The 15,016-nt window shown below is 36.9% G+C and overlaps 1 protein-coding gene across 3 annotated transcripts in view; it reads left to right on the plus strand.

Annotated features, from left to right (window-relative positions):
• The window catches only part of LOC136864608 (delta(14)-sterol reductase TM7SF2), a 378,438-nt gene that overhangs the window by 309,364 nt on the left and 54,058 nt on the right, over positions 1-15,016 (plus strand). For all 3 annotated transcript variants that reach the window (XM_068225883.1, XM_067141843.2, XM_067141844.2), the window contains exon 9: positions 14,337-14,461. In XM_068225883.1, coding sequence (XP_068081984.1) covers positions 14,337-14,461 — 125 coding nt within the window. The remainder of the gene's footprint in view (positions 1-14,336; positions 14,462-15,016) is intronic.

Here is a 15,016-nt window from a genome sequence, read left to right on the forward strand (position 1 = left end):
GATAGTTGTCTTTAAAAATAGAAGGCAATGTAGTATTAATGGTATCCTTGCTAGGCCAGAAAACCCTTTTTTGTGCCAGTACAGGTAAAACGGATTGAATTATCCTAGAAATAGTATTTTGATGGATATTGAAAATGACAAAACAAGAGCAGCAAATTGCAAGGCTAACTTCATTTTAATTAAGAATACCGTGAGTCTCTTTTCTTTAGTGATTTTGCATTTAGTAGCGTCTGGCAATAGGTTTTAAAATATATTTAAAATTTACACCAGCCAAACATTTCATTGTGATTCATCAGAAACTGGACTATAACCAAAAAATCCTCTTTCTTCATATGCGATGTCAGGCCCAGACAATTTACTAACATGTCTAGGTTTAGCATGTAATGTGTAAAAGGCTGATATACTTGCTTGTGTGCAGACACTATTTCCATCCAAAACACAACTGAATTCAAAAATGCTTTCTACACCACAATTTCTGTTTGAGTTGGTCATCGGCTTTCTTGGTTACTAGAACAGGTTCGCTATCTTGCAGATATGATATATCAGGTGTTGAAATGACTAAATTTCTATTTACACTTCTCTTCTTCAATCTTACAAATCTGCTGAGAGAGCCTGTTCTTGTTGACTTTCTTCTGTAACATTTTGGAAAGATACTTGGTATATATGCTGGACTAGCAGAATTCTTGAGATCTACACCCTCCTATGAAATGTTTGCTACAGGTTCTAGATGATTTTGAAGGTGTCCACACTGTACCAAATCTATATTGTGACCTTACATTAGGCGGTGGAAATGTATGACCGTTCATGGATGGTTCTGACTAAAAGGTTCAAATAATATTATGGGTATGCCACGGCTGGTGTCAACGGAGATCCATAAAAATCCACTCCCGGGTGTGTAAGTTCGTTGAATACCGGTCACATGTTACTACGTTTATCAACAGGCTCTTATCAACGTCACAGGAATACGTATCTTATAACTATTTGAGACTATCCTAATTCTTAATCTATAAATAAGAACATGGCGAATTTATTTCTTGTTTGGAAGGATATTCCGATTTAATTAAACCATCTTCTAATGAAACATAACTAACAATAATAATTGAAAGTAACAACATGATCAGATAATAAAGGAAATTGAATATGACAATCAACACAGCTGATTAAATATCTGTATGCTTTCGTTGGTTATGTTCTTCGCACATAAGGCATTATAATATCGTACAATTAAAGAAACATGTTGATGATCAATTTAACGTTAAATTAATATCTCAAACAAATCATCAAATCCAACATGACATTCTGCTGAAGGCTTAGAATATCTGATTATTAATTTAATTATTTACATTATTCGTTTCCGTCCGCCGACAAGAATAAGATAGGGAAACATTTATATGTCATTTGTTGGCCACAATCTTATCGTTCGGTATTCTATTAATATATCGTGAAAATCATCACACAAATTAGCGAAATCCTAATTAACAACTTGAGTGTTTGTCAATAACCTGCATTCAGTGTCATGAAACCTAATAACGATGTGATTATGGACATCAAAATGAAACTCATAGCTCATCTCCAATAAATAATAACCCAAATTGCAGAACAGGAACAGCATACTCATGGAATCCTAAAAATTGCTGCACCTAAATAAATCAAATCTAGCTACACAAGATCATCAAAGTTAATCATGATTTGGAGTTGTCTTGGTCCCACAGCATTTGGAATAGTCCATAGATTTTCCTGTTGAAGTTCTAATACTGACTACAAGACATGCGTACTACATCAGTAACTACTCAGTAGAAAATACTAAGTTATGCATTACATCATACAACACTAATATTTTTCCAGTTATATGATATTTCACATTTCTCATTGGTATTATTTGGTGTTGAAGATCTTCCAACCGCAATTATCTACACAAATGCATGAAATTCTTTACATTACCGTATAGCGGGTTAATATTCTGACGACCATTCACACGTTCAATATGCCAGTATCCTTCAGGAAATATTATTTTGAAAGTACAACTTTCAACCTTTAAATGCTTGTCCATTTATCAAGATCAATCAATATATTCGCATGATGAACACCTATTTTATTTACCTCAACATTAACCTCATTGGGATTCTCGAAGACTACATTACATTGCTCATAATACTTATTTCACAACAAACTATTATACCATAATCATCGCGCATATTATCATTTCATTATATCGTTGACCCCATCACTCAATACTTCCTATCATTTTGCATATACATCATGCTTACCCGTAATCCTTCATTTAAAACATACAAGGACATTATCACCGAAGAAGACTATCTCATTTCCAAAGAAGTGTGAAATTCGCCATTATGTCATCACGGTCGAATTCAAATATTTCTCTTATGAAGATTTACATGTGTAATGTAGGCATTACTTTATTGGAAAATTTCCAATATCGACACATATGAATTGCTTTTTGATTGTGCCAATAAGAATTATCTATGCAATAACTGGCATGTTAAAAAAAAAATCAGACATGAGCACGGTACCTCATGGAACATAATTGACGAATCCTTAGTAAAATCCCTATGTAAAACTTTATAGTTTGCGTGCTCGAAATCAGCTGAATAGTGCATGGAAAACTATGACTCCAAGTACGCCATTATTTCGAAGATTAACGACACTCCACGGATGTCATGAATACCTAGCGACTATCATATCATATCACTCAAGTTGTGTCCTATGAGCACGTCACACTCTAATAACATGAGAGGAAATCTACACTGCTGTAATGCATCTACATAATAGAATAAAGGAACGAAAAATCTTTTGGGTACTTATCGCGTTGACAAATTCTTGCAGGCACAGCTCCATCATTTCGGCTGTTGTAACATCATGGTTTAAATCATCTCAACATATTTCCAGACCTGCCAGGATTCCAACCTGGCTTAGGCCTGCATGTTCATGCTGGTTGATGGCTCACAATAACAATCCTTCATATAGGTAGGCATCACGATACCTGAAACTTGTGCAACTGGATTAGTATGATATTACACACCAAAAATTAATGTATTAGCATTTCTTTGCGACACTCGCCTTATTATCTTTATATTAAATGCTATATCTCGTAATTTTAAAATTTACTTCTCGTATTATTGCACGACAACTATTCAGATTCCTACAACTTAGGACTAGCTTCCTTCTTGTTATGTATAATTGTCATAAGCAATGTTCAATTTCCTTCTTTTCAAATACATTGTTCTTGTAAAACAAAACCCTGTTCTATTATATCAATAATACGTTGGCTCGCGTTTGTATAATTCATAATAAATCATTGGCATATAACTTCTTTTCCATATGTTATTGACATTTGAGGAATAGTCTCCCTGACATAAGATACTCTCGTAATTGGGAGTTCAGATAAAGGAACACGCTTAACAATCCGTGTCGTCTTCTTCAACTATGTACCAATAGATTGCTTCATAACCAACCTCGATTACTCGAAAATATCCATAACAGCTATAAAATGCACAAGCAGCGCAGATGAAATTGAACTTGACATGTATCATACAACCCATTCAATGGCCTCCATCTTATACATCGTTATTGGAACTAAATGTCACAAGTAGTGACATAGAGAATTATTTTATTCTTCTGTCGAAATATAACATTTTCATTTAACAGTATTTGCTTGTACTCAAACCTAGACACAAATTATTTGAATACCACAGGGTTCTGAGCTTATGGATTTGTATATACATCCAGTTTCCGTTAAACTTATTATTCAATCGAGCGAGTTATCTCAAATTATTAATGTTCCTGCACGTATACGTTCTCATGGTTTCCGTTTGTTTCTTTATTGTGATAAACTTTAATGGTTCCTTTATCTTCGATCGGGAATCCATTGGAAGGTTATAATATATATAAATGAATGTATGTTTGTATGTATGTCTCGATTGGACTCAAATACTACTGTAACGATTTCGCTGAAAATTTCACAATTTGTTCTTATTACCTCTGGGAGGGTTTAGGAAGTGGTTTAAATGAAATCTGATGGGTAGTTCGGAATAGGGGGTGAGAAGGGTGAAAGAAAAGAAAATAGCAGAAGGTAAGTAAACCGCATGACAAGTCTGATCAGCGGGTTGCCTAACCGACAGTATGACCGGGCGGGTTGGCCGTGCGCGTAGAGGCGCGCGGCTGTGAGCTTGCATCTGGGAGATAGTAGGTTCGAATCCCACTATCGGCAGCCCTGAAGATGGTTTTCCGTGGTTTCCCATTTTCACACCAGGCAAATGCTGGGGCTGTACCTTAATTAAGGCCACGGCCGCTTCCTTCCAACTCCTAGGCCTTTCCTATCCCATCGTCGCCATAAGACCTATCTGAGTCGGTGCAACGTAAAGCCCCTAGCAAAAAAAAAACGACAGTATGTAAAGATAATGATGTGTTTCTTAAATCTTTTCTTCTTCTTTTTCTCCTTCTTCTTCAATAAACGGTTTATAGAAATGAAAAGTCCAAGTTCAGTCCCCGTGGCATAGGAGGTGAGAAGGAGTGAATAAGAAAATGTCGAAAATGACAAGAGATTGCGGGTGAATGTGTGTGTATGTTTCGGCATAGCTCTCAGCCAAACTAGATACACATAACTTCATATCTAAAGTTCATTCCCAATCGGGATGGTGTTTAGAAGAGGTGAAAGGAATGTCCTAACTGACCGAGATCATGGGTGTACATATGCATATTCCAGCAGAGCTCTCAACCAAACATGATACTCGTATGACTTACTGTTTGGGAAAGAAAACTGTAGGGTAAGACACTGCAATGGACGGGGGTTGAAAGGGGATGAAATATTAAAATACTGTAATAGAAAACGAGTATGAAAAGTGAAAACGATGTATGTTAATAAATACAGTTTTTCTTTTGCATATAATAAAACGGTTTAGAAAAATCTAATGCAGTTGAATATTAATAAATGCGGGCACCTGCTAGTGCCCTATAAAATGAATTGTGTAATTGTGGTGATAAAGTTTGAGCAATCTGTAAATGCAAATATTATTTTGAACTAATTTTGAAAAAATTAAGTTTGATCTATATTACATATTCGATTTTCTGTTGTAATGAGTTCGAATTATTTTGTGACTGGTTTCATAACATTACTTTGGTAGGACTATTTAAAATACTGTAAATGCTCCTTTATTTCATGTGTATTTATAATTACACATTTGTAAAATGTTTCTGTAGACTATTAAGATTGTGTTCCTATTCCTTGTCACATAGGCCTTTTTCTGTAAATATAATATTTATCCAAATACTTTGGAAAACTGTAAATTTCACGCTTTGCTCAGTATTAAGGTATAGTTTTGTACAGTATTATTTAGTATTAATTAAAATATGTAAATCCCCAATTACTTACTTCTTGCGATTTACTGCTAAGATCCACTGTCTTTTCAAATCCGTTTCATGAGATCATGATGGAAAACTATAAAATTTCACGCTTTGCTCTGTATTGCAGTATCTATTATAGCAGCCAACAACACAGCACATAGTATTGCCGGAACGTTTTGACAATTTAAAAATGGTAACCTGAAGATAACACATTGAATGGATTGAATAAATACATGTAAACACACACTCCAACTTCATATGATCAGCTGTTGATAAACATGCCTCTGAGTAGTTCTTGTACTATCCACATACAGCAGCATATTGCTACACACACGATGCCTATGCTGACCATTCAGCCAAGGAGCCAGACAGTTTAAAGGGTGACTGGCATGCATTGGACACCTAGAGATTCAAAATGGCAAATATAGCTTACATTAGTGCTGTGGTCTTATGAAGGTAACTGTTGCTGTGAAGTCCGGAGTTACATTTCAAAAGTGTCACTATGAAGACTGGAGTTCAAATATTAATCTAGACACCATTGTTATATTTTTTTGTCCTGCTTATGAAGTTTCTGTTTAGGACGCTTCATACACTCTTCAGTATCTCGGTAAGTACTCATTGGCTTCAACAGAATCTTATAACCAACGTGGCATTGATTCGCCTCAAGAAGTTGGAATGGGTAGCTCAGGCAGTAGAGTGCTGGCCTCCTGAGCTCAGTTTGGCAGGTTCGATCCCAGTTCAGTCATTGTATAGTGACTATATTCAAATATATCAGCCTCATTGTTGTTTGATTTACTGGCGCATACATCAGCTGTGCAGGACAACATTCTGGCACCTCTGAAAAGTGTAAAGGTACTAACAATAATGTTACTGGTCTTAACGTTCCACTAAATACTTTTACGGTTTGCTGAGGTGCCAGATTTTTGTCCTGCAGGAGTTATTTTATGTGCCAGTAAATTTACTGACACTAGGCTGCCGTATATAAGATCCTTCAAATACAACCGGCCTGATCCAGAATTAAACCCGCCTAGTTGTGCTCCGTCTGAGCTACTCGGCCTGGCATAAAGGAAGATGGTGGGATGTTAAGCCAATAACTTTATCATTATGATCTGTTCTTGAAATCATGTCAACATTGATCTATTTGTACGGGTGTATTGGTGGTCATGCTGGAACTTTAATACAGTAGAAGTCCATTATAGTTAGAATTCATAACGGCGAAATATTTACTCGCTATAATGAATTGTCGTTATATCCAATTTTTCGTAAAAGTCTGGAAAAACCCTGCACACGTTAAAATTGGTATGAAACGCCAATCAGTTTGTTCAAAATTTGCGTTTTCGTGGATGATATCAACACTACTGCTTATTCATTTGTTATTTTTCTAAATCTGATACTACTTGAAAGTGTGTGTTTAATTTCATTCTGAGAAAAATTATAGTATCACTCCAGAGTCCTCTGTGGCAAACATTCCAATTTTCTTCTTCAAACAGAGTCACCTAACCTAACCGTATATTATGAGTCATGAAAATATATTTCAGGCGCACATAGAGAAATGATAACCTCCTCCCCACAAAAATTTAACAAGACGTGAAAAATTATAAACTATCCTCTGAAATCAGTGCTGTACTCTGCCATATCTTGAGGTGTATCTCGTTCTTACTTAATTTCGGTATGTAACATTAAAATTAAGCGATCATTTACTTCAACCTTTATTTCTAATGAGTCAACAACTGTTATTGGCCACGTTATTTATGCATTTATTACGAAAACATGTTATCTTTCATTTTTAATTTTCTTTTAGAGAACAGCAGGTGACGGGTATTACTAATCGACTCCTACATCGCCTCTGAATGTCGACAAGAGTGCTCGCAATTGTAGATAGCGAGAAAACAATACAGTACCGAAGATGATCAACCACATTTTGTGGCAAATGTTTTGGTTTTCTTATTCAAACAGTGTCACTTAACCTAACTTAATCGTACTATATGTATAATGAAAACTTATTCCAAGCACCAGTAGAGAAATAACATTCTCGCTATAAATTTACATGAGAATAGCCTCTCCGAAATTTAACCAGAAGCGAAAAAATATGTACTAACATCTGAAATCAGTTATGTGCTCTGCCATATCTTGAGGTGTATCACATTCTTACTTAATTTCAATCTAGAGTATTAAAATTAATCAATCGTTTACTTAGTCTTTATTTCTGTTGAGTCAACAACTGCTATCGACCACGTTATTTAGGTATTTATTACGAAAACATGTTCTGTTTCATTTCTAATTTTCTTTACGGAACAGTAGTTAATGGGTATTACTAATCGACTCCGACGTCGCCTTTGAATGTCAACGAGAGAGCTCGCTAATGGACATAGCGAGGAAACGATACCGAAGGTTATTGATCGCATGCAATATAATCGCTGGATACATAAATATCAATAACAGACAATATCACGCACGCTTAATTGCTCATAATAACAGATGCGTCCGTGACGGCTCTCGCTGTAACCGAAGGATAGTACACAGTTTAATTCAGGAAATTTAAAGAAACAGGAAAACCATGTTATAGCGGGGTTCTCGTTATATGCCATACTCGTTATAACGGACTTATACTGTACTTCTTCAGTATAGCACTCTCACCAACTCGGAACTATATTATCTCAAGTATGTGCTGATGTTAGACTGATATGTGACATCTGTCTATACAATTAAGCAGTTCACCCCACTGTGCAAGTTGGCTGCAAAGTTTATGCCCCATTGCCATTAGCTTGTGTTTGTTAGATTAAGGGTTTGAAGTTCACTGTCAGCAGCCTTACACCTTTGCACTTTTTTTGCTAACAGACCACTCTGATTTATTTCTGCACTTTCATCAGAAAATTTCCTAATTTGTAACACAGTGGATTTATCCCAAACAAATATGTTGAAATGAACATGTAGTTTAGTCAGTAAAAGTGTGAACCATCTTCAAGCCATTAATGACCTGTGATTCTCCAGGGTATGGTCTGCTCCTTGGCTGAATGGTCATCAACTAGGCTTTTGTTTCAGAGGGTCCCTGGTTCGATTTTTGGCTGGTTTGGGGATTTTAATCGCATATGGTTAGAATAAGCATTACTCATTCATCTATTTTTGTCCTCTTTGTCACTGTTAGAGCCTTCAGCTTCACTGACATTGTTAGCTATATGTTGGAAAGGTTATAGAGTTATCAATGGTCACCGAAATTCTGTTCACAGTATGTGTGTAAGGACATACAACATGACTACTGCCATTGTCTGAATCATTGTGCTGCAATGTAGTTGGGCCTGGTATGCAATATCCTTTTTCTCGAGATCAGATGTAAATTGTTGCTTGTTCTCTGACATTTTATTTTCATTGTCTCTACTTAAATGGCTCACACCATCATCGAGAGCACTGGCCTTCAGATGAATTCTGTTCATCCAAAAACTTGCTTATTTCTTGTTCTCTTATTTCTGTATCCATACATATTGATGTTAAAACATAACTAAAAGATGATGTCATGTAAAACGCACTGCACTTCAGTAATACATGCTAGAATATAATATGACAGTTGGCACAAATGGCGAGTTCCATTGATGAAAAATAAAGAAGAACCCAGCATGATTGATAGTAAAACTATGCTTTAAAAGGAAAGCAAACCCTTGCTATCCAAGAAGAATAATTAGCAACCATCCAACCAACATATTGTTCATAAATAATCTAGCAGATGGCGGAGAGCATCAGTAGGACACGATGTCGACAATATGTTGACATCGGAGCTGCTACTAAGATCTGTAATGTTGACATATTCTTGACGTAGGAATTTTTGAAGTTTAAGATGGTTTCCCATTTTCACACCAGGTTTTACTGGGGAATGGTCACCTCCTTCCCTGTCTTACAACGAAAAACAAACACCAAATAAGCACTTCAACACTTCTGACGACATCTTACCCTCAGCGGGATACTTTGCCGGCTGCTAAATGACCTCTGTGCGACCTTTCCCTTGTGAAGTTGGGCTCCCCATTTCCTGTAGAATAGTACCAGAAAGCTATTTGTTGTATTGAACCAAATCTTATTGTAGAAGTTCATGTTCTCAGTTGCTTGGCAACTTTGTCCTCAATGGACAGTGTCTCCTTAATGGAGCTTTATTGTAGAAGTCCCTAGCTTCATGTGATTATTTATTGAATATATGTGGGAAAATGGGAAAATAAGGGACTTGCCTAAGCCTCATTGATGGCATAGATATAGAGAAGTTCTAGGGAAGGCTGTACAAAAAATTCCAACTAACGTGAGAGGACAGAAAGAATTGAATGAGGCAGTGGAACTGTTGAAGAGGCCATTATAGACTCATTCCATGGCAACTTTCCTCTCAAAGAAAGAAAAAAAAACACCAAAAAAGTAAGGTGGTGGAACAACAAACTAGCCAAAATGAAAAAAGAGGTTAGGATGTTGTATAGAATATCATTTAGAAGTGGTATGTGGGATGTATATAATATGAAACTCACTGAGTATAACCTAGAGATACGGAAAACAAAAAGAAAATCTTGGAGACTGTTCTGTGAGAAAGTGGAATCACGCACTGAAACACTGGAGAAACCAGATGGGTCGTTTACTCAGGCGGGGAAGGACATGCTGGAGATGCTAATGGCATGTCACTTTCCTGAGGCTGAGGAGATGAAAGAAGGAGAAACGGTTGGAACAGAGACCAGAGCTCGAAGAGCAGACAGAATAATAAAAAACAACCCTGTGAAATGGGCAATTGACACGTTTCACCTTATAAAGGCTCCGCTTTAGGGTACGTGCCAAAATCATGGTCTGAAGCTAAAGCAGTATTCATACCTAAACCTAGAAAGGCAAACTATGCCCAACCCAAAGCATACAGACCATTATGTTTAACCTCCTTCATGCTGAAAGCAATGGAGAAAATTCTGGATAAATATATCAGAAGAACGGTGCAACTGAACTCAACATTACATGAAAATCAGTTTGCATATAGACCTGGCAGATCCACTGAAGTAGCACTCCACCAGTTGGTTTGTAAACTAGAGGAAAGCCTAGAATATAAAGAAATTGCACTGGCGGCATTTCTAGATATAGAAGGAGCCTTCAGCAATACAACCTATGACTCTGTGATCAAAGCATTGGAAAAGAGCAAGGTAAGTAAAACCGTCGTCAAATGGATTAAATCCATCTTAAACGGAAGGAAGATAAAAGCAACCCTGTTTGAAGAAATGCTGACGGTTAGGGCCACCCGAGGCTGTGCTCAGGGAGGGGTTCTTTCGCCTCTGCTGTGGAACCTCGTGGTGAACAAAATCGTAGCTACGCTGAATGAACAGGGTTTCTATACACAAGGATACGCAGATGACCTAGTGATTGTGGTACGAGGTAAAGGAGTGTTATCCAGGACCTCATGCAAAGATCACTCAACCTTGTGGAGAACAAGGAGAAAATTCGAGCGAAAGAGATCACTGACGCTCTTTGGGCAAGATATGTATATGGGAGAACAGGCACTGCACCTAGGTGTAGTGTTAGATAAAAATCTAACTGGAATCCACATATAGAAAGGAACATAACCTGGGCCAAGAACTTGCTGTATGCATGTGAAAGAGCCGTTGGGAAGACATGGGGCCTAAGACCATCAATGGTAATGTGGATATACACAATGATCATTAGACCGTTGATGGCCTATGCTGCAATTATCTGGTGGCAGAAAGTAAGTCAAGGAAAAGTCGGCAGTAGATTGGATAGCCTACAGAGAATGGCATGCATAGCCATAACTGGGGCTATGAGAACTACGCCGACAAAGCCTTGAATACTTTACTAGACCTCCCATCACTATGCAATTTCAAAAAAGGACAGGCTAGAATGAGATCATATAGATTGGCACAATCAGAGTGCTGGAATGCACAAAGACCCAATCTACGGCACTGTAAAATTAACAGAGTAATAGCAGAGGAAGTTCTACACATGCCTTCTGATCATATGATACCAAAGTACAACTTTGAAAAACTGTTTGAGACCCAGATAATAAAAAAAGAAGACTGGGATATCAACAAATCGAATACTGAAAAAGAAGATATAGTGTGGTGGACTGATGGCTCAAAGACTGTGGATGGCACAGGAGGAGGGATCAATGGGGGAAGACCTGAGAGATCAATTCATATGGGCCTGGGCAGACACACTACAGTCTTTCAAGTTGAAATGATAGCTATCACAACATGTCTTGAAGAAAAACTGAAAATGAACTATAGGAATAAGAACATTTTCATTTTTACAGACAGCCAAGTGACCATTAAGGCACTAGAGGCAGTCTGGAAAATATCCAGAATTGTCTGGTATTGCCACTCACTTCTCCTGAAGCTCTCAAAGTACAACATTGTCAAAATAATATGGGTACCAGGGCATGCAGGTATAGAAGTAAATGAAAAGGCAGATAAACTGGCCAGGAAAGCGGCAGGAACACATTTTGTAGGCCCAGAACCTGTATGCGGGATTTCCTATGGACAAGCCTGATACTACAAAGGAAAATGGGTACAAAAGAAATAAATGGAACACTGGAAAAATACACCAGGATGCAGGCTTGCAAAGGAACTGATAAAAGGACCAAACAAGAAGCATACTGAAGAACTGTTGAAACTCAGCATAGGAAGTATAAGATGGCAGGGGTGACAACTATTATGGATTTCACCTCACGATTACGGCATCATGCTCAAAGGCGATATCATTACGAAAAAGCGCAAAAACAATTTTCTACAGAGAGAAAAAGAAAAGGAGAAGAATTAATCTTCTCGAGGGTTACTCCTGAACCCTCCTCTTTTCAGCGCTTGTGATTTGGCAACGATACTTCGACCATCACTTCCGTTTGCTACCCGTGACCGTTGAAAATTCATTGTGATTGAATGAGCTCTTCTCCTTTATGAAACCTTAGGTAATATTGTATTTATTGCATTAAGTGTATCTGACAGTAACTCTCCCGCAGAAAGCATTTTCAGTGTTGATAGGAAAAATCCGAGAGAATTCAGGTCTACATTGAGCACATCTACAATGGAAACTCTTATAGTTCAGAAGGTGAAAATTCCATCACAGGGGGAAGGATGCTTCAAGGAAATCCACGGGTGCGAAACAAGCTACAAAGAATATTTTATGACAGAACTAACTGGTATTGTGCAAATTTTGCTGTGTAATACGAAATACCTCAGAACAGATTGCTGTCGGGAAGGGCGAAGGGGATGTCATCATCGAGAAGGTAGATGATACTTTGGATTTGACTCGTAAAATTTTCGGGGTGAAAGGGTCATTACTGAAAACCCACTTCATAGGTTGGCACCTCTGAGATGGGTAGTAAGACTGTTTCAGGACACTGCTATCTGAAAAAACATCTACATAGAATTGGAGTAATAAGAGACAACGTATGTAGCAAATGCAATCAAGCAGAGGAATCAGCTGAACACATACTTTTCGAATGCAAGGTGCTGGGTAGAATCAGACTCTCCACTCTAGGGCTACCAGGTGAAGAGAGAGAAAAAAATCCAAGACGACCCAATAAGAACAACTTGCAGCTTTGTGAAGGGAGCAGGTATATCTAGGTGGGAATGAAGGAAAACCATGGTAGCAAGAGATCTTAGAGGTCAATGCTAATTAGGAACTAATATTTAGAGGCCCCATGAAGAAAATAAGAAGAAGAAGCCCCATTGAGTTTTACGAATGAAATCTTGTGTGAGGTTGATACAAAATTGCTCCCATCTTCAGGATTACCAAGTGGGGGTTCAATAATCACTATCTCTGACAGATCTATCACCCAAACTATGTAGCCAACTCACTCTGTGAGATGGAAACTTATTTTTCACAGGTGTCTACCAGTCTTTCAAGCCTAATCCATCTGTGGATAAAACTATGATAAACACCCTAATCCTTGGCCGTCTCTTAACTGTTGGTATGAAAGGCAATAAAGATTCCCTTGCAGCATCCAAGTAGTGCTATATGGAATGATTTATTGCAGGCTATAAATTCAGATGTGTATTCTGTTTGACATCACGATAGTTACATAATGATAGTCAATTGAACCTGACATCAGAATAGTACATTGAAGTAAAAAGACAGGTTTATCTGCACGAATGTGTTTAACACAGGCGGTATTGTATAATATGACCACTGTAACAGTCACTGTCTTAATTTATTCTGACTCTCACAGAGTGAGTTGGCTACACCATTTGTGTTGATCTGTCAGAGGTAGCGGTTTTTGAATCCCACTCTCGGCAGTCCTGAAAATTACAAGTAATAAATCTCATTGTAGACCGTATTGGACATTGATATGTACATTAAAACAAGAATAATAGTTAACACCACCTTTCCAATACTTATCTTTCCTATATTTAGGAAATAAACATTACAACAGGCGTTGTAAGATGGGACATGTTTCGCTTAACAGTAGTAAGCATCATCAGCCGAAAATAAATCTTAGCCTAAAGTTAGGTTTCTGTTTTTCACACTGGACAAATGATTGGGCTGTACCTTACTTAAAGCCACTGTCACTTTCTTCCCAGTCCTAGCCCTTTCCCGTCCCTTCTTCGCTATAAGACGCTCCTCTGTTGGTGTGAATCAAAACAGATAGCTTTACTCTGACTTAAGTTTGTTGCAAAGATATCAGTGTTCCTACTATGCTGATCGCAACTGTTGCGCTATTGTGATCACAGTGGATATACGGTGGCTTTTGTAAACATCAAATAATTTCAGCTGATGAAATTAATTGTGTCTCTTTAAACCCTAATTTATAAGAATTGTTCTTAATGAATTCTTTGAACTAACATTGTAGACTTTTTAAAGTCATGCAAATTACTCAAAAACCTTAGTTCAAGCTAGTTTATGAATTTGCATATGTGCTGGTTCTGTGATTGTTTATTTTGTTTCTTTCTTTTCTTCTTGGTTGCATTGTCCAACAAGGGAACCTGTTAATTTTTTATTTTATTATTATTTTTTTATTTTAGACAGGAGCATTCCTCCATTGGAATTTCTTACTCACTGCTGATGTCTTTGCTGGGTTATTACATATACTTCACTAGTAATTTGGAGAAGCATAATTTTAGGATGAATCCTGTCAGACTTTTCTTAGGTAAGTTACTTCTGCAGAATATTACTATTATATCTGAAAATATCTTCCGTAAATATAAAAACTAATTTATATTGTTTTTGATGGAATGATATATCAATAAGTATATATTAAATAGTCTCTTAGTTTTAAAAATCAGAGTTTTACCTTTAACATTGTATTGAAGAAAATAAATTTTAAGAGAAGATATGAAACTCGTAATTGACTCGGTCATTGTAAAAAATTGTTATGTTAAGGTTTTGAGGGTTTTCTTTAAGTTTTATGAGGTATGAAATAATTAGAGATGATCTTGACTAATTATAGCTGGTTTATAACTGTTAGGTTCTTCAGTCTGCCTAAACTAATTTTGAATCACAAATGCATTAACTACCTAAAAAAGAAAACATATGGTAACAGAATTATACTTGAAAATAAACAACTTGAATGACATGTTTTGTTCTTGAAAGAACATCATCAGATTCTATCTAATCACACTCACATATTTAGAAGTGTTTAAACATGTATGTTTATTTCTGTTTAAATACTCGGGAACTTGAAATCTGGAACTTACCTTAATGA

Source organism: Anabrus simplex, chromosome 2, assembly GCF_040414725.1.
Source record: "Anabrus simplex isolate iqAnaSimp1 chromosome 2, ASM4041472v1, whole genome shotgun sequence".
Lineage (NCBI taxonomy): Eukaryota > Metazoa > Arthropoda > Insecta > Orthoptera > Tettigoniidae > Anabrus > Anabrus simplex.